The following is a 19,599-nucleotide window of genomic DNA, read 5'->3' as shown; positions in this document are numbered from 1 at the left end:
TCTTATACAAGAGTATTATCCAGTTTTGCAATTTTTGGCTATTCACAAGTCTGTCATTTTGATTTATTTTCTCTCTCTGTTTTTTCTCTTTTTCAATTTATTTTCCTGGATTTTACCTCTTAATGCCCATCAGAGTATCACCTATACTCATGGCATTTCTTTTGTTATTTCCACAGTTTGTAATTCTGCAAGAGAAAACAGAACCAAACCCAACGTCTTGTCATACGTTCACGTCACATGAGCAGGCCCGGCACATTTTCTCCCCCGTGATATGATCTCAGGTATGGGAGTTGACAGATGAGTTGCAGCCCCTCTCACGATGTCAGTTTCCCCTGGGGGAAAACCCCCTGACACTCAGAGGCTTTCACTGCCAAAAGCAGGTATGAGCACTGTAGCAAAATCCTCAGCTTAGGTCCAATGCTTTCTGCTGTATGCTAAAAAAAACATTAAAAGCCTTGGAGATGGAAAAGTCTGAACTGCCTAGTATATTTTTTCTCAAACCTAAAAAAAGGTTGATTTAAGCAGAAACAATTCTAGAAGTTTAAAGCTGCACCAGGCAGATCAACATGCTGCTACAGATGGCAGAAGGATGTAACTGAAACATGTCAATGCATGCAGCATAATGCTTCCACACCAAACAAAGATAATTCATTGATTTTTAAGTGATTTTTCCATAGCTACTCACTTCTCTTGGGTAAATTATCTTTGCTATGGTTTAAGAAACTTCACCTCCCTTTCACTGAACATTCCTGCTGTATCACTCTGCACCAGTCACACCAAAATATATACTGCATTTCAACTACTATATCAGTCAGAAATACTTGGAAGTAGTAGTCTGTATGAAACAATGATTAATGTACAAACTCTTATTTATTAGCCATGGGAGAGGCGTCTCTGCTACAACCCACTTGTGATTTACACTGATAAAATGGATGCATTTTGGCATAAAGATCTTTCCTGATCCAGTTTCATTTTAAGCCCTCAAGTGTGTTCACTTTTCTCACCTTGTGCCCTGGACCTTCTTTAATACATTTTTGCAGGACTGCCAAATTCAAAATCTGTTTTCTTTTTTTAATTAGCAGTTTATGTTGCAAGACAGATATCAAGACAGGTGCAGTGTCATTCAGGAAGTAGCCAGTGTCTCCTGAGGGCTTTTTTTTACAAGCAGATATCAGAATATCAGGATCAGGATTTGTCAAAAAGCTTTTATAAAGATAGCACCCTTAATTGAGTCATGCACCAAGAAATATTTTTAATATTGGATCATCAAGGTCTGTTTATTTCTAATGTTATGTTCGAAGTAATCATGCATCTCAAAGTCATTTTCCCTAAGTGAATAGAATGTTTTTACTCCTTTTGAGAGCCAGGATTTGAATCTATGATCCATTTCATTGGGTTTAAATTGGGTGCACTATTGAATTATTTGTAAATATTTGTCAAAATCTGTTTTCAAACACACTATTTTTGTCAGCTATAAAAAAATCTTCAGCTTCCATTTAAAAATTTTATCTTATTATGCTGCACAACATTGAGGATGGCACAGACAGATACTGCCAGTCAGGACTTAACTTAATCTTTGTTCCTCCTCGGTCAACTTGCCCTCACAAGCATGTGCCCAACTCTTTGTCTGATTAGATACAAATCATCAGCTAAAAAAAAGAGAGAGAACCAGCAGCACAGGAAACATGATCATTCTTAATTTTCTTGTTAACTGACAACATTAATTACAGATTTTATAACAGCAGCATCATTTTCCTGACTTTCTATTAACAAGAGTATAAATCGAACATGAAATAGGTTAAGAAGAGCATTTTATCTTATTATATACTCAATAAAAAACAGCCTTAAAATATTTAAAAAACAAAAAAAATCCCATCAGTTTGATACAATTTATTTGTAGCATCTGTGAGCATAAAAATAAACTAAACTTCACTGGAGAAAAAGGTAAGAGAAGTAAAGAAAGTTGTTTCCATTACAGGGAATAAGGAGGAAAAAAAGAAGGAGGTGTCGTGCTTATTGGTTGTAAGAAAAAAAAAATTAAATTAAAAAAAAAATAAAATATTCATCATCACACAGGTTTTGGCAACACTTTATTACTTACAAATGTTAGTATTTAATATAACTCAGGTTTTAAAAAAATGTCAACCAGAAAATTAAAGTGATCTATGAATTATTACCTAAACTATCCAATGTAAACCTCCAATATACTTTACAGACCAACTCAGTTGGTTCAGCTTGGACCTACCTCCTGCTCACTGTAGTAACGTTGCTGTGTTCCCAGAGCTCAGTCAAGGAGACACTTGCCAGATTTGCCCATACATTACTTTGGCCACAGCTACAACATCAAGACCCAAGTTGTAATAATCTCAATTATCTCTAACTCTGGCACTATAAGACTGAAAAGATGGCAGTTATTAATAATATAAGAAATGACACCTGTTAATAAGTCTATAAGAACATGGTCCCTGAGTTGACAGTAAGAGTAAAAATACTGCTCTCTACAGACAAAATGAACACTCATATTTTCAGACATTGGGTATGAAGAGCGAACCACTGTACGAGTCTTTGTCTTCCTCTTCACCAGCTTCCTTGTGGTCCTCCAGAAGTTTATCCAGTAGGTTTGGTGATTCTGGCTCTATCCCTGGATCTTCATCCAGAGACTGGTCTCGTGGTTCAGGTGCCAGATGGTGTCCTGAACGCTGTGGAAGGTCAAGGATTTGGGGCTGAGGGTCAGCACCCTGGGCCTCCAGCTGAGGGATCATGGTGGTCAGCGACATGGACAAGGGCATGTGCACCAGAGGTGAGCCGGACAGGGCTGCAGAGCCAGGAGCAAACTGGACCCCTGGGTTGGGCATGGTTGATATGGTGGTGAGGGGCTGGGCCCAGGGAAGGTAGGTCAACCCTGAGTCTGGGAGCTCCATCTGAGGGAGGGAGGCTGGTGCTGGGGCAACTGGTATGGTCTTAAAAGAAGAACAAATAGAACTAAAATGTTGCTGTTGATCACAAAGGAACTAAAACTACCACACACACCATCTTCCTAAAAACTGCATCGTCTATCCTGTGTAGGTTGACACTCTTTTTGCTTACACAATGTAAACAACACAATCATCAGAAGTTCATTGAAATGTAGGAAAATATGTTGAGCAGAGAAATTATGCTGATGTATTAGCAGCTTTTTCCCCCATAATCAAACCTCCAAGGCTACATGATTTCAATAAGTTCTACCTATAAGTTTTATGAGTTTTCTGTGTCCTGTGACATGATCTCTCACTTACCAGGAAACTGACACAGGGAGAGTGACACATGACCACGTGACAGATTTATCTATCATAGTTCCTATGACTTATTTATCCTATACTATCAGTTGTTAGTTTTGTTTCACTACCTCCTGTTTCTAGGGATGTCAGTGGTAGACCCTGGAATACTTTTTTTTCTCTCCCCTCTGTATTTATGTCAGTGTATTTTTACATGCCTGCCTGCTAAAACTGAAAACATATGTTCGCTCACATGTGGAGCTGTCTCCTACTCACCCCAAAGTTGGTGAGCAGTGGTGTGTGTGTGTAGGTCAGCATGGTGTAGCTGGGGCACAGAGTCTGCATGTATAAGTCTGCAGTCAGGGTGGTGGCTGGGTAGGCTAGAGTCTGAGCTGAGGGGTCCTGCTGGTTGTATTCAGGTGAAGACCACGGCGTGATGGCAGGCTGCAAACCAGCGCTGGTGGCAGGGGTTGGCGCTTTCCATCCTGTGCACTGCAGCCCTGCGTTTCCAGCTGTAGCTGATGGCTCAGCTATATTGCTGTTGGCAGCATCAGAGCCAAAGATGGCTGAATTGCAAAGAGAACCTGAGCGTGAGTCTTTGAAAACATGCAGAGACACATGCTTTATGTACAGGAATCAGATTGGTAAAAGTGCTTTAGACGTAACTGTTGCCAATTAACAAATACCTTGTGTGTATGATGACAGGTTGTTGTGTGCGACCACATCCTAAAAAAAAGATCACATTGATTAGAAAAAGTAAGTTGAGCATGTCAATAACTGCAGAAGAACCATAATCACATGTTTCCACTGCAGAGCTAGACCATGTTGTAATGTTGATATGTAAATATTCAGTATTTACACTTGTACCGATCAAGTCCAGGTGTGAGCAGCAGCTGAGTCTAGATTATATTTGAAGTGTGTGCGTGTCTGTGGGTCTGTGTGTGTGTGTGTGTGTGTGTGTGCTTGGCTGGATATTGTTGGCAGGGGTAAATAGGCTGATTGGAAAAAAGTGTATATGCTGCATAAGGTTGGTTATATCATTTAATTGTGCCTACGGAGGAGAATGGTTAAGCAGAAGTCTGTATCTCTGGCTTTTATACAAGCTTAGAAAATCTTACAGTAGGATTGTCAGTGCAAAATGGCAGCTCTACCAAAAATCTTTACACAAGGCTTATTAGTGGCTGATAATCTTCATCAGTTGATGGACAACTGGGCAAACTCCACCCACTGAGGAAGACTGATATGACTGAAAGTTCCAGAGCAGCTACTGATGGATCTTATGTTGAGATTTGTTTTTGCTGTTTCCAATGTCAAGAATCAACTTAAAATCTCAGCTGATGTTGAGTCTCGACGCCTTCCATGCTAATGTGCTGCAAAAATGTTATCTGACAAAAAGAGACAATATATCACTTTAAGAAAAAACTGAGCAACAGCGCACTAAGTTAACACAGCTGTAAATGTTAGATAGTTATTTAGTGTGCACACCCAGATGTCCATCATGCAGAACCATGTGTATATAATCTTTCTTGAAAGACATCTGCATGCACAGATGAAAAAATGTATTTACTCTGTATGGATACATGTGAGTGTGTAACAGACAGTGGCACAGTACAGAATCTGTGCTGAAGGAATGAGAGAGGCAGCAGCAGTACTGACAGCTTGTGTCAGTGTTTGGGTGCTGAAAGAAAGATTGCATCCTGCTACCTTCAGCCAGCCAGCAGGGCATGTTCACAGGCAGCAGGGCATGTGCTGTCAGGTACCTGAAAGACTCCAGAGGTACTGGGGAGCTGGTTAGTGTTACAGGTTTGACAGCAGGTGGAGAGTTACGGAGCTGAGTCATCACCAGAGGTGGATTACTGAACCCCTAATATTCCTTTTAGAATTCAAATCACAATTGAAAAATCAAAAATCAAACAAACCCCCTTATGATGCGAGGCATTGATTGGATGAAAGGTTAGAGTGGCTCTGTCTAAGGGTAGAAGGAAACTGCCTGCAGGCATCTCTAGAGCTCACTAATCAAACTGTTACACATTATTTGTTTAATAACCAAAATGTAAAAACAACAAGTTGGTTTTATATGCAACAACTATTATATTTCTTGGCTGGGGAAAGTGACTTAATGGAGTTGCTTGCCTTGCAACCTGACAGTGAACACAGGACTGTCAACCCCACACAAAACCTTTGCAAAAAAATTTTTGTAGGATACATGCATGAAGTTTATGTTCTCATCTAACTCCTCACAAGAATGTGAAAAGCCATATTTCCCTAATGTCATACTATTCTTTTAATGTGGTGGACTGTAATAAACTGAAAATCTGCGTACTTAAAGATAGAAAAGCACCACGAGGACCCTCAAGGGTCAAAAGTACACAAGAGATATCAACTGTGCTTGTGATAAATGAGGGTTATTGAAGGTGAAGAACCTATTTTCATGTTCCAGAGAAATTCTGTCACAGTGAAAGATTGAGAGTAGAGATTGAGATTGAGTATTATCAATTACATTTTGTAACTTATTGGAAAATATACAAATACACTTAGTATCAAGCAATGTTTTTTTCTTTCTAATAACAGGGTGTGTATGAGGGGGGTTTGTGCATATGTGTGTTTGTGTGCATGTTTGTGTGAACATGCTGTATCTCTCCTCTACTGGTCTGGAAGCTGCTAATAAATAGCAAGTGGGAGGGCTCTTTGGCAAAGCTGCACGTTATTTTGCATAGGGCTGTGTGCCTAGCCCTGGAGCCATGCAGGGAATGGCTGTAACTGTCATGGAAAAACACCTGGCTTGCACTCTATAAGGACAAAATCCCCCCCTTTGCTCTGGGATAGGCCCTCCTCACTTCCTGATTGCCCCACGGGGAGCCTTTCTTTCAGCTCTCTAGAATACCATAATATTCCATTTAGCAAAATTACTACCCACAGAACAATCTCGATCTGTTGTCTTCAGCTCAGCAGAGTTCACTTTTACAACCAACAATCTGCATCTGGAAGTTCAGCCTATGTGCATTTCTTCTGATGTCTGCAGAGGCCTATCTGCTGCAGAAAGCAGAAAGATGATTGATGTCTTTCATCTGCATGATCAGATGAGTGAAGAAGCCTGGAGACTAATGGTGATAAATCACCAGAAAGCAATCAGGGCAGCATTATTAGAGATGCAACATGTCATTTAGACGTTATTATTCAGTGCTGTATCCAAGAGAAAATTGGTATAAATGCTATTGTTTGTCATCCAAACTGTTCTAAGACAACACTCCAAAAAAGTTCATGAACTCGAGTTACATAGCTGTCCCTGGAAGAGATCTGAAAAGGAATGTTTGTGAGTTTGCTTTTCAGACAAATGCATTTAAAAGTAATCATGCCCCTGTGTTCTACTTGATCATTTTTTGAATTTTATTCTACTCTTTTTTTAGTAAATTTTCTGTATCCTCTGTTCTTTCAAAGAATTGGTAAGGGAAGTCTCACAAAGCACAGGTTTGCAGTGTTTGATTAGTCCATAAGCACATGATCCTGAGTAATCGTTGCTCCATGCTTTAACTGTTGCTACAGTAAATCCTGCGTTGCTTATTTGTTTAGTGACTAATCATGCTGTAATAAAGGTCCAGGGAAGAATGTGGTTTCACTGTTTGCAAGGTTCTTTGGAAAGGGAGGAGGGTCAATATACAATAATCCCAGACCGTATGAGAAACTTTGTTTTATTATGTATAAAATGTGTCAGTGTGTAAATGCATGGTAAGGAATACATTTACACTGATCATACATCATTTTTACTTTAATGTACACCTCATTTTGACAGTCACAAAATCCAAAGTATTATCCAAAGTGTGTGATAAAAAACACTGTGTAATCACATGGCAGTGTCATGTGTCACGTTGTCCTCACCACAGTAGGGGGTGCTGTCTTGGTGCTGTGCAGCTCCAGACTCCTCTTTCTCCTCAGGAGCTCTTTGACCGGGTCTCTGACTCGAACGCCTTGGTAAGGTCTTGATCTGGACAGTGCTGATGGTGGCGCTAGAGAAGCCAGAAACAGAGAGAGTAAGAAATAATAGTGAGTAATATGAATAAGTACACATGACTCCATTTCTTGTTGTCTTGAGGCAGTCTCTGTGATGGACATGAGTTCACAGAGTTCATGACCATTAACTGCAACAAAACCGCTTTTTTACTCTGAAAAATGTAACCTGTTACAAGCACTCACATTTAGACAATGCTTAGACGAAAAGAGCTGGGAACTATGGCTACAAAATGGTGCACATGAAAATGTAGACACTAACATTTATACTTTTTTAAATGCCAAGGATAAAAAGAAACTGCCTGCAGACACCTATAAAGTTCACTAATTAAACTGGTATGCATTTTTCATTATTTGTTTAATTTACATAATAACCAAAGTGTAAAATCAACAAGTTTTACATGCTGCAACCATTATATCTCTTGGCTGGGCACTGTGACCTCCAGGAGCACAGGGAAGTGAAAAGCCATACGTCGCAAATGTCATGCTATTTTTTTTTTTTTTTTAATTTTTTTTTTTTTGGATTACCACCACTGTAAAAATGTGAAAACCTGGGTATTTAAAGGTAGTAATGCAGCCCGAGGACCCTCAAAGGTCAGAAGTATTTTCATGTTCCAGAGAAATGCCCTCACAGCTGAGAAAAATGTAATTTGAACACATACATTTTCATGATAACTGGGCAAACTCCATGTGCTGATGAAGATTATATGATACAGTCAGAAGCTGCAGAACAGCTACTAACAGATACAGATGCTGAGATTGATCTATCAAAATATATTCATTTTTAGACTAAACTATCTAAACCATAGTAAAAAAGCAACAACTTTCTATGTAGTTTTGGAAAATTCAGCAAAAATAAAAATTAAATAACTTACAAATGTATATTTATAACATTACTAGGTTATACATACTTTTTGAAAATTTTTATCCTTTGTTGAAAAGAAAAATCAACCAAAACATCCACATAAATAAGCTGTGCACAATAGCATGATGGTTGTTCATTATGACTGTTACTGCAAAACATCATAATACTGTATATTTTGAAGGCTTAGGTTATAATATGCTAGATACCACCAGCTGTGGTTGCTGTTGATTTGTGAACCAGTGCACTCACGACAGTTTATTGTCTTTTCCAGGTAACAACACCATCATAAAGATTTTCTGAACTTGTACACTTGTATTAATTTGAATATTTTACTCATAAATATGGCTGTGTGTTCTATGGACCCACACTTACACTGAGACTTCAGGCTAAATGATCTCCCAGTGTGTCCAAATGTTAACATGCAGCCTGCAAGTATAAGCATGAGCAGAAACCTGATCTGACAGCCATGGCCTCTTCTGAATAAACTCAAGTAAACAATACTATACCAGTGAAACTGTAGACAATGCCATCAGTCAGTATGGCCCAAGGCAACAAAGTCATTAAGAGTAATGGCATTTTCCCCCACAGTAAGTGGAGTGTGATCTACAGTGAGTACATGAACCTCAACAGCTCTAGTTAACCCCAAAAACATAGAGAGGCTACAGTCCACATTTGATCAGTTGCATTTTTCAGGGGAAGCATGATAAAATGGACAGAATTTGATCAGATCATCCATCTTTTTAAAAACTGTAGTCATCTGAGAAGGGCTGAAATGGGGATTACTCATTGAGCACCAGGAAAAGTGATCTGCACCATGACTCTGACTTTTACACTTGCCCTTCCACCTCCCTCCACTTTTAATTTATTCACGGGTCTAGTTTTACTGGGAGACAGGGAGATGTGTCACTTCCACTAATTTTATGACAGCCACTTTTAACATCTTAGGGTTCTGTAGTTTTATCTGCATGTTGACAGACTTGCATTGTAAATTGAATATTTCTACCTTCTTGCTGTGAGGCTGCACCACCATGCCGCCCTAAATTAATATTAGTAATTAGTAATTATTTATGTACAATAATTGTGTCATAGTTTCAGTTTTTCCACAACACAAAATGGTACAAATCTGATTTGGTAGCAGCCTGGTTATTAGCATATAACTAACTAATTTAACAGTTAACATACTTCATGTCAGTATTACAGGAAACTGGTTCTGCATCCAGTAAAACAGCTACTCACAACCTAATATAAACTGTTTGTGATATATTTTACAACTTTTATTTCTGTGTGTGTGTTTGGTATCACTGACAAATCTAGTTTTTTTGTTAAGCTTTATAGTACGACAAGACTGCAAATGCTGTACGTTGATATTTTGAAATAAAATTCTTGCTGAAAGTATCTCGTTCTGAAGGTGAACTACTTAAAAGGACAGAAGAGTCTGCACTTGCTGTCAAAGGCTTTTTACTGTACAGTATATGCAGCCACTATTGCTTCAGACAGTGTTCAAATTACACTCAAACTGGAAATTTAGGCCTGTTTCTAGTCTCATGATACTTTTTTTTTCACTAATAACTAATCAATTTCATAATTGATTTGTCATTCTGAAAAAAGAAAAATGCTATGGGTGGGTGTTTCCAACATCTACTCTTGTAGTAATCTTTTTTTTTTTTGGGGCTGACATGAAGGAGAAACTTCCTTCACAAAAGTGTGTGATCTGGAAGGGCAACAAATGCTTTACTGCATGCTGACTGACTGAATACTTAATGCATAGTAAATGATGAATGATGAGAGGTTGATGAACTGAAAGAGCTGTCAGGAGGTGCACTCCAGTATCCAGTTGTTAACTGCTGATCCGACATCAAATCCACACATAGTATTGATTAAAGAACAGTGGAGCACTAAGTAGTCATTACACTGGTACTCAGTACTCATGGGTCGGACCACAGATGATATCTACTATACACCTGTAAAGTTTCGTGGCTTTACTTGCATGGTTGTGATGCTATCTCAGCGAAAATCTGTCCACAGATGAAAAAACACCTGCCAAAGTAGTCGAAACCGCCTCTGTGACAGTTCCCACTACAGGTGTTTCCAGGACCACATTTTGCCATGATGACACATGGATGTGAAACACACTGACTTACAAGTCACAGCTCGTAATGAACACCCTGCACATGTCCCAATCAGTCATGTTACATGCAATATTACCAGCAGATAAAGTCAGGTACACTGCTCAGGCCAATCACATTTTTAAAACAGCAGAGCACAGGATATTAGATTTTAATTTGATTTCATCTATTTCTTTTGTGGTAGTAATGAACAGTTAAGCCAGTGTTAAGCCTCCTTTGAATTCTCCTGCTTAGAATTTCCCTCCAGCTCTGATCTTCAACCTGTAATGTTAGTTCTCATCACTCCCAGTAACAGAGGTGGGAGACCTGTGGTCCAGACTGCTGTTGTTTTCTTGCTGTCCCCTACGTAACCCCTGTTGTTAGGCCATGGGTGTCTCAACAGTATCTTGTCTAGATTCCTATCTGCAGCTGATTGATTTGACTCCACAGGTCAGACAGGCTAAGTGACCACTCTAGACAGACAGAATGGTGTGACAATGTGCCATGTGCAGACAAGTCCATGATGCTTAACAGAAACATGGACTGGAAATGCAACTGACTGTCTGCCAAGCACCCCACCACCACCACCACCACCACCACCACCCCTCCTCCCTTTAAAATTACTGTTACACACATGCTGTTTACAGCGATCCTTTTTTATAGACAAACATAGTCAAAAGCAGAACTCTTACTTTACCCACATAGCTTCACTTGGACAAGTAAGTTTAGTGGAATTGTTTTAAAACAGCATGTTTTGCTTTTAACATTACAGGAGTGTTATGGGTTATGGGTGTTAATTTAATGTAGGAACAGTTTCCATATAGAGCTTTTTTTATTATTATTATTTTTAAATAGTCAGAATTTACACAAGATACAGGCTAGTTAGCAACTGAAATGCTAGATAGCCAACATGCAACAACAATTTGGAGCTTAGAGCAACAACTCAGAAAAAATCTGCTCAAAATCTCTCTCTTAAATAAGCTGTTTGTTAGTCTGCAAGATATTCTGTTAGTCTCAGTTTACTTGGAACTGGACAGTGTGAAGCAAAGTTTTCACATCATGGTTCGATGCTCATTCAGGGTACAAGAGCAGATCTAATGTTGCAGGAGGTCAGGAAGTAAGGCTGTCACGCAGCCAACAGTAACAAAAGATTTATAAAGATTCCTGGCTGAAGGACTGAAGGAGTGTGAGGAGTGTGCTGCAAACAGGGGTGTGGTGCTTATCACGACAAGTGATTTATAATCGCAAATGGTGATAAAAAAGAAAAAAGTATATATGTGATGTAAAAGCAAAGTTAAGATAAATGCTACAGAAAGGATCTTTTACTTGAAACTCAGTAGAACAGAAGCTGTTGTTGTATTTCATCTCTCCCAGTTTTTAACAATCACACATGAGCACACACAGACAGACAAATAATCACAATTGTACATGCACAGGGATATCACAAAAGAGGAAGCTCCACAGCTGTGCAGTCTTTTACCGTGGTGGAGGCCTGCCACCATTTTGCATATCAAGATTAAAGTCCAATAGCAACACACAGCCAACTTCCAAATGAACACCTTCCTCTTTCCATAAGAGTCTGACACAGCAGCTTTAATACTGATATAGACGCAGTCAACAACATGAAAAGTTGTCATATACTGTTATTTCCTTCTGTTAGTTTTCCAAAAAACCCCCAAACTCTTGAATGAACATATACATGGTTATGGCGGGAGAATCGCTGTGTATGCTGATTTTGTGGTTAGGGCTTTAGAAACCATGTTTTTTTCTGAGTAGCAAACACTTGAATAAACGATGAGAATTAATAAATGTTTTAAAATAGATCAGTTACAATTGGCAAAAAACACAGCGGAAATTCAAAGTTCAGCTACATCAAATTTCTTTGTCTCAGCAACAACTCTTGATCTACCGTATTCAACCTTATCATTATGAAGAAATTATTCTATACAGACATAGCCAAAAAATCTAATCAGACCAAATCAAATGTAAACTTCTGAAGGGATGTATATTGTTGGGATGTTTTACTGGATTGCATGGCATTACATTGAACAGTATATTCTGTTCATGTCGACCACCTCCTCAACAGAGAGACAAACTGTAAAAAAAAAAAAAGAGGTGGAACCTTTTTGAACAAGTTTGAAATTTTTAAAACGTTTGGTGGCTCTTTTACCTCCATCACTAAAGTCAAAGTTAAATCTCTCCAAGCACTGACATTCACATCAATAAATGTTATACATGAGACAGTCTGCAGGACTAGAAGAAGATATTACAGTTTGTGTATGTCGTGTAAATGAAGAGTAATGACGCGATGTACTTACATTTCTCCCAGTGCATATTGCTTATCTTGCTAATATCGTATAGTTAACTGAAGAAAATCAAAGTGGTGGGTTGACTGACGTGCCTTATAACAGCCTGTAGCTGGCTAACAATCCCCTTGGGATGTCACAGTTTCTCCAACCACAAATCTCCCTTATGCATATAGTTTCACTGTTGGTGCTAGTTAAGTTAAATCATAACTACAGAAATATAACATTTTTAAAGGAGAAACAGAGAAGCCCCATTGATGCCAAAATGAAACAAAGTTAAAGATGACTCAGTATTGAGGAAAATGACATGATTCAAATGTGTAGCAGACAGATAAGGAGCGATCGATTACAATATCCCTGATGCAAATATTGTTGTTTTATTTGTGTGGCAGACTTTGTTTCCAGGCCTTCCTTCCTCAAACCTCTATAAAGTTAGACAAAATTTGATTTTGTTTGAGAGAACTTCAGTCAAATCTCATAAATCAATTGATTGCAAAGAATAAAAGTTGGAAGAATGTAATATCTGTATATTAAGCAGTAATTAATGTGATGTTTAACTCAAAGGGGAACACCAATTTTACACATTGGATTGGGAATACTTCAGCTTGAAGAGAGGTGTATAAAGCTTTTTGTGGCTCCAGAGGTAACTGCATGAAGTCTGATAAATGTTCTTCAGTGATGTACTTTGATTCAGCATTAGTTGGGGCTGAAGACTAGAAGTTTGAAAATTAAAAAAAAAAAATCTGAGGGGTATAGTTAGAGATACAGTGCATTTGGAAAGTATTCAAACCCCTCAACTTTCTTCATTTTGTTATTTTGTAGTGTCATGCTTTTTTTTTTAATCTCTCATCAATCTACACTCAATGTTCCATAATGACCAAGCAAAAACAGAATTTTTGAATTTTTCACAAATGTATTAAAAAGGGGAAAACTGAAATATCACATTTTCATAAATAATCAGACCCTGTGATTACTGTGACATTTGAAATTTAGGCTCAAGTCCTTCCCACTTTTCTTCATCATCTTTGAGATGTTTCTACACATTGACTAGAGTCCACCTGGTGGTAAATTGGACATGATTCGGAAAGACACACACCTGACAATATGAGGTCTCAGTTGTCAATGCATATCTGAGCCAAAAGCAAGCCATTAGGTTGAAGGAGCTGCCTACAGAGCTCAGAGACAGGAATGTGTTGAGGCACAGATGTGGAGAAGGCTACAAAAAAGTTATGCTGCACTGAAGGTTCCCAAGAGCCCAGTGGCCTCCATAATTCTTAAATAGGAGAAGTCTGGAACAGCTAGGACTCTTCCTAGACGTGGACACCAGGCCAAACCTCAGGGGAGAAGGACTTTTGTAAGAAAGGTGACCAAGAGCCTGATGGTCACTCTGGCTGAACTCCAGACATCCTGTGTGGTGATGGAAGAAACCTCCAGAAATAAAGATTAATGATTGACAAAATGATTTTTGATTTATTTTTGCATATGAAGCTGCAACATAACAAAACGTGAAAAAAGTGAAGGGGTCTGAATACTTTCTAAATGCACTGTATGAGCTTACAAGACCTCTGGAGCCCACTCCACTAGCTTGAGGCCACTGGCTCAAGGCTACAGACACTGCTAGCATACACACCCACAACACACCCAAATCTCTTACTGAGAAAAGATGCTATCTCTGGTTCAGCTGCATTGATTTTGATCCTTCTTTTAAACTAAATTCACCACTGTTATGATTTAGGTTAAAGTACGCCTAAAGATTTAAACATTAGGGTCATGGTTAGACGCTTTCTTTCAAAGAGTGGGTTTAGAAGTTTATACAGTCAGGACATAGACAAGACAAGACTGCTATTCAGCCTGTTCAAGCTACTTCGCCATTCTCTATAAAGGACAGGGAGGTGGAAGGAGGGGTTTTGTCCCACAGACAAAACAGACAGACGTCTGTGTAAAAGGACGGGGTTGCACAGCGGGACAAATACCGACTGACGCCGACTCTGTGGTGTTTCACTTCACGTCTCTGTTTCTGTCTAAATTCACACCGCTACGCTGGTTTTGTATGGGTCAGCCTTAGCAAACAAAGGCAATGTAATCAAGAGTCTTCGCAACGCCAATATAACGCGATTTATTATAACCTGCCCAGGGACAGGATGAAAATTAGCCTCTTAGCTAACCTCGGCACATTTACGTATAAGTGCGAACTGCAGTGTTGATGAATGTGCACTGTCCCTACTAAGTAAATGAATAAATCTCTGAGTCAAAGAGCCTATAGCTAACCTAGTTTAGCATTATGACAGGAAGCATGGGGAGACAGCAAGTCTGGCTCTCTCCACCCACCAGTGTTAAGTTTACTAATCAACACCTCATCTCTCATACACATTCAGAAATGTAAAAATGACAATCTGTGGTTTTAGTTAAATGCCTGTTATCTTCAGCCTGTTCTGTGACGGGAGATACTGCACAGAGCAGAGGGAAGAAGTGTTACTCATCAAGAAATAACTCTCCCTAATACCACAAATTGTTGTTTTTGCATTGCATTTCAGAACACAACATACTCTCTATGCTTCTCTGTCCTGGGCCTGTTTAAGACTGATATTCACTCAGTATTAATCGTTTAGCACTCTTACAAAGAAAACGAAGAAGATATCTTTTCCAAAATGCTGAACAAATATCTGTTGAAATGTGCAGTTTTGTGTGCTCCTTCTCCACACTGGAAAGTTTTCCTTGTGAAAGGTGCAGCATCCCTCATCACCAAATATGTGTCATTCTAAAGCATTTGTGTGTGTGTGTGTGTGTGTGTGTGTGTGTATGTTTTTTCTTGTTTGTTTGTTTGTTTTTGTTTTTTTGATATACTGTATCCTGTCAGTGAATGTCAAGGTACTCTGCATAGACTTTGTGAATAAATATCACAAATCAGCCTTTACTCTCAATATGAAACATAAAGCCCAATAATTATTTCAGAGCCATTTGAAATATTTTAATAAGGTTTATAAAACAATGTTGCTACAGTGCCACATGAAGACTCAGGTCAGATCACATGATCTGACACTCCTCAAAATGAAGAGGTGAACTTGCTAATATGAGTTGGGGCTTGTTCAGTGGAGAGGAGCAAATATGGGAGTGATATGAGAACTGCGGCTGGATGCCATATCAGGCTGTGGCATTTTAAGCAAGAGGGTTTGCTGACACTGACCTGTTTAGACATGTGAATAGAGAATTACTCCAACGTGTAGTGTATGTGCTGTATAATCAGAAGATCTTGATAAAGGACACAAAGCAAAATAGCTGGGAAAAAAGGGGGTGAGTCAACATTAATGTGTTGAATAAGGTTCATGTACTGGTCAAAAACCATGCCAAATTGGTGTCAGCATAATCCAGCAGGATGAGTCATGTTCTGCCAGGGCCAGAAAAAAGACACTTTATCTTTGATATTTGGTCAAAGGTTTTATTTTTTACTTTTCTGACAAAGATCATTGTACAAGTGATAACTCCATCACACTTTTACTTGGGCCCAGATCTAGGGGGTGCTGGGGAGAGCTGTGTCCCTTCAGCTACATCAGACTCCATACCTGCCCCAGGCCACACACAACTTCAGTCCAAGCAGAGATATTCCTTCTTGTACCATTTTTCTTTTTTGTTATACTTTTTCAATGCAGAGGTGATATAAAAAAGGTATGTAGAAGGTTTCACATTCAACACATAAATGTACAGGGCCAACACACATTTACATGTGTGCCCTCTCCATATCTACCCTGCAACAAACACTCCATACACCCAAAACCACAGAACCTTTTTATTGAGATTTACTGGTGTTCCTGCAGACTGTTTAGGGCAGCAGTCTGGAGTACAGGATGGGGTTACAGATAAGGGGGAGTACAGGTTACAGGAAGGAAAAACTTGGATTGACAGAGTTGGACATGACACTGACTCCCACTTTAGGCTGAGAGTCTGGGGGACAAGAGGATTCAACAAGGATCCACGTAGCCACTGCAAGAGAGAAGGAACTGAAGGTAAAAATTTTACCACTTGTTGCAAAAAGGACATTAAAAACAATGAATACACTCACACATAAGATGTAAGATGATGGTGTGTGTCTATTCCAACAATATGATCGTCTGACATTTTTTACTATATCCTCAGGCTAGGTTAAATCCAGCCTTGCTTATACACGTGTTTTAATCTGCTTTTCCAGTAAAAGTTTTAAATTTATGCTACAATTTCTTCCTGTCATGTCTAGTCATTGTTGAGTTGAGTTGACATTGTTGACTGTAATGTGCAGTCTGACGTGTTTCCCTCCTAATAGGACCTGAAGGCACCATCCTGTCAAATGCACATCAGTTCAAGCTGCCACACTTGTATGCAAAGGATCTCCTTTGTTTGTGGTAATTGTATTAATGTCTCAAAATGACAGTGGTTACATAAATCTACACACGGAGCAATAGTACAAAAACACTAAACCTTTAATTCTTTTATTGCATATGTAATTATAGATTCTTTCCATTTTATCCTGTTTGGTGTTGGAAGGTGGAAGTGAAAACAAAAAGATATGATTACAGCAGATTATTTTGGCTGGTTTGATGGGATAAAATTAGAATCCTATCTGCTACTTGAGTATATCATAAATTTGAGGGATTAATCATGACATAGGAGATTACATAGCTTTACATAGCTCATTGACATGGACCATGTAATTCAATAGAGATGAAAAAGTAAAACAAATTGTTTGCCTAATTTCCATATGGTGTATTAAAAGCTGTTTCAGGCAGGTGCAAATTAAAGTTTAAAAAAAGCTTGCAGAGTGTGTGTAGATTTAGAATGGTCCTTATACAGCAGGCAGTTGTGTTTACAGTCATTTCATTGTGGTTAACTTCCTCTTTTGGAGACTTGAAAGAGAGCTTGAAAGACAGTTAGCTATAGATGAAAGATTTCACTGCAAAACAACAACAACAAAAAAATGTTAATTGAATTTCAAATTTCAAGATCTAAATTTATATTTCCTGTTTATCACAAAAATGAATAAATAATATATCGCGTCACCCTATTCAGAAGGTAGGAATTAAAGTTTGATCAAAGTGTATGTGAAAGCAAATACATGTCCCCAAAAGTGCCTATATCTATAAGCCTATCATAGGAAACTCTCCACTGGAACCACTCAAATAAACATTACAATCTGTTCAAACTCAGTCTACATAAATTCTATTACAGGCAAACTGTTATGAGTGTCCACTACACTGTCAGTGCATGATGTTGCAGATGGTCAGTATGTCTTTCAGTTCAAACTGAAGTGTTATTGCCTTAGGTCAAATCTCTTTGGCTGGTGTCAAACAGTTAAACAAAACAGAAACAGCAGTTTGATGTTCACGTCAACTTATAAAATAACAGGATTTTTACTGCCTCTCCTCCACTCAGCATTTAGTTTTTATTTTATTTTTTTCTCCCTCTTTGGTCAGTAGAAGTTTCTCTGTGCCCATCTTAAAGTTAAAATGTGTGTATACAAGCATGTCAAACATTCACATGTGTGATGGGGAAAAGCGAGGCCTCCAGTGCACATACACTGCAACTGGACTTTTCAGTGAAGTCACAACATTTTGGATTTAAAGCAGCAGTTAAACTTTTGAAATGAAAAAAAAATTACATAAAACATATTCATAGATTTGTCATTGGAGGAGACAGGAGGAGGAGTTTTTAGCTAGTTCTTCGTACTTTTTGGTGAAAAAACCTATTAATAATTATTGTTCAGAGCAAAGTATTTTATATGCATTTAAACATGTCTGGAAGTGATCTTTAAGAATTTCAAATAAGGCTTATCATCAGCTGGATTTTATTCTCAGTGCATCTTTCTTCTACATTAGTTACTGAAGACAAAAAATAAATAAATAAAAATAAAAAGATTCTGTCACCATCAACAGCTGCAAAAATCAGAAGGCTAATGCTGAGTCTGAAACTGGCCTGGGTTGTTCTATATAGCAATGCAGGAGGGAAACACCTGCATGTACTTCAAGGTTCACTGACCAGCAACGCACAAAAACCACAAGCAGAAACTTCTGATAGTCAGCCTTGACACGTCTGCATGTTTCAGTGCCTAACTGCACGAAAGGCTCTGTCTGATTTGCTGGGTTTGAATTATTTAGATGTATTTTATTTTGAAGGATTTTTTAAAAAGTTAATGACAGCGCCTCTCTTTGGGACAAACAGCTGAATCATGCCCATTTATAATATTTAATTTGCTATTTAAAGTCATCAGTGGCAAGTAAGCACACAACATGTCATTACCGATGCATTTTGTCAGTTTATAGATGTTTTCAAACATGCACATTTGTGTGAGCCTTTAAGATTCCTGGAAATCAAAGGTGCCTAAATAGGGTTAGGTTCCTCACTACTGCCCTACGTGCTCTCCTGAGCACCATGCTAACTTGCTAAGCAACTAAAGATGGAGAGAAAAAGCTATGACTTACATTTTCACACCAAGTTTCATGGCAGTTCCAACAAGTCGGACTTACTCCACTATGTGACTAGATTTCTGTGTGCTGCTGCATTTTGAATGTGTGCAATGAGTGATGCAAAGTGCGGCTTAATGTAGATAGCTGATGCAAAGAGGTTTTCAAAAGAGGTGAGACCTCTGTGATTGTTCATAATGAGGTATTCACTCTGGCACACTGGTGTTCAAATAACTATAGAGTCAATTTGCTTCAGCAGCATGTCGGTCAGAGTGCAGGTAACTGGCTTCAATGGGGGTGGGGGGTAAGAAACAGAAGGACTGAAACACGAAAGGAAAAGCTGAAAAAAGCGAGCAACAGTTATTTCTCATTGTGAGTCTCATTTGTCAGTTTACCCTGTGGGCTGGGTTTCAGCACTGATCATATCTCCGCTGCTTTCACTACATTTTAAGGACTTGGGCTGCTATCTTCATCTACAGTAGTTTTACTAGTGACCCAGACAAAGAAACTATACAAATCTATCTGATGTAGACAAAGGCAAGCTATAGATTTCTATCAGATGCCAACTGCAAGTGCCTGGCAGACACTGAGAATCCTCAACACAGCTAATCCTAATCACCTGATATTAAAAAAGCC

At 38.7% G+C, this 19,599-nt stretch overlaps 1 protein-coding gene and 1 long non-coding RNA gene across 2 annotated transcripts; both read right to left on the bottom strand.

The window, feature by feature from the left end:
- Positions 1-1,689: 1,689 nt before the first annotated feature.
- On the bottom strand, positions 1,690-12,702 carry LOC108899670 (POU class 2 homeobox associating factor 1). The gene is made up of 5 exons (XM_018700244.2): positions 12,548-12,702; positions 7,131-7,258; positions 3,941-3,980; positions 3,531-3,820; positions 1,690-2,960 (listed from the first exon to the last, which is right to left on the bottom strand). The coding sequence occupies exons 1-5, from the start codon at positions 12,561-12,563 to the stop codon at positions 2,526-2,528; spliced, it is 909 nt and encodes a 302-aa protein (XP_018555760.1). The 5' UTR covers positions 12,564-12,702; the 3' UTR covers positions 1,690-2,525.
- Positions 12,703-16,044: 3,342 nt separating this feature from the next.
- Positions 16,045-19,154, bottom strand: LOC108899671 (uncharacterized). Its single transcript, XR_001963595.2, has 2 exons — positions 18,982-19,154; positions 16,045-16,513 (listed from the first exon to the last, which is right to left on the bottom strand). It is a non-coding gene; the product is annotated as an uncharacterized LOC108899671 (long non-coding RNA).
- Positions 19,155-19,599: the final 445 nt, after the last annotated feature.

The sequence above is a fragment of the Lates calcarifer genome, linkage group LG21 (genome assembly GCF_001640805.2).
Source record: "Lates calcarifer isolate ASB-BC8 linkage group LG21, TLL_Latcal_v3, whole genome shotgun sequence".
Lineage (NCBI taxonomy): Eukaryota > Metazoa > Chordata > Actinopteri > Centropomidae > Lates > Lates calcarifer.
This window is presented reverse-complemented; position numbering and strand designations above follow the sequence as displayed.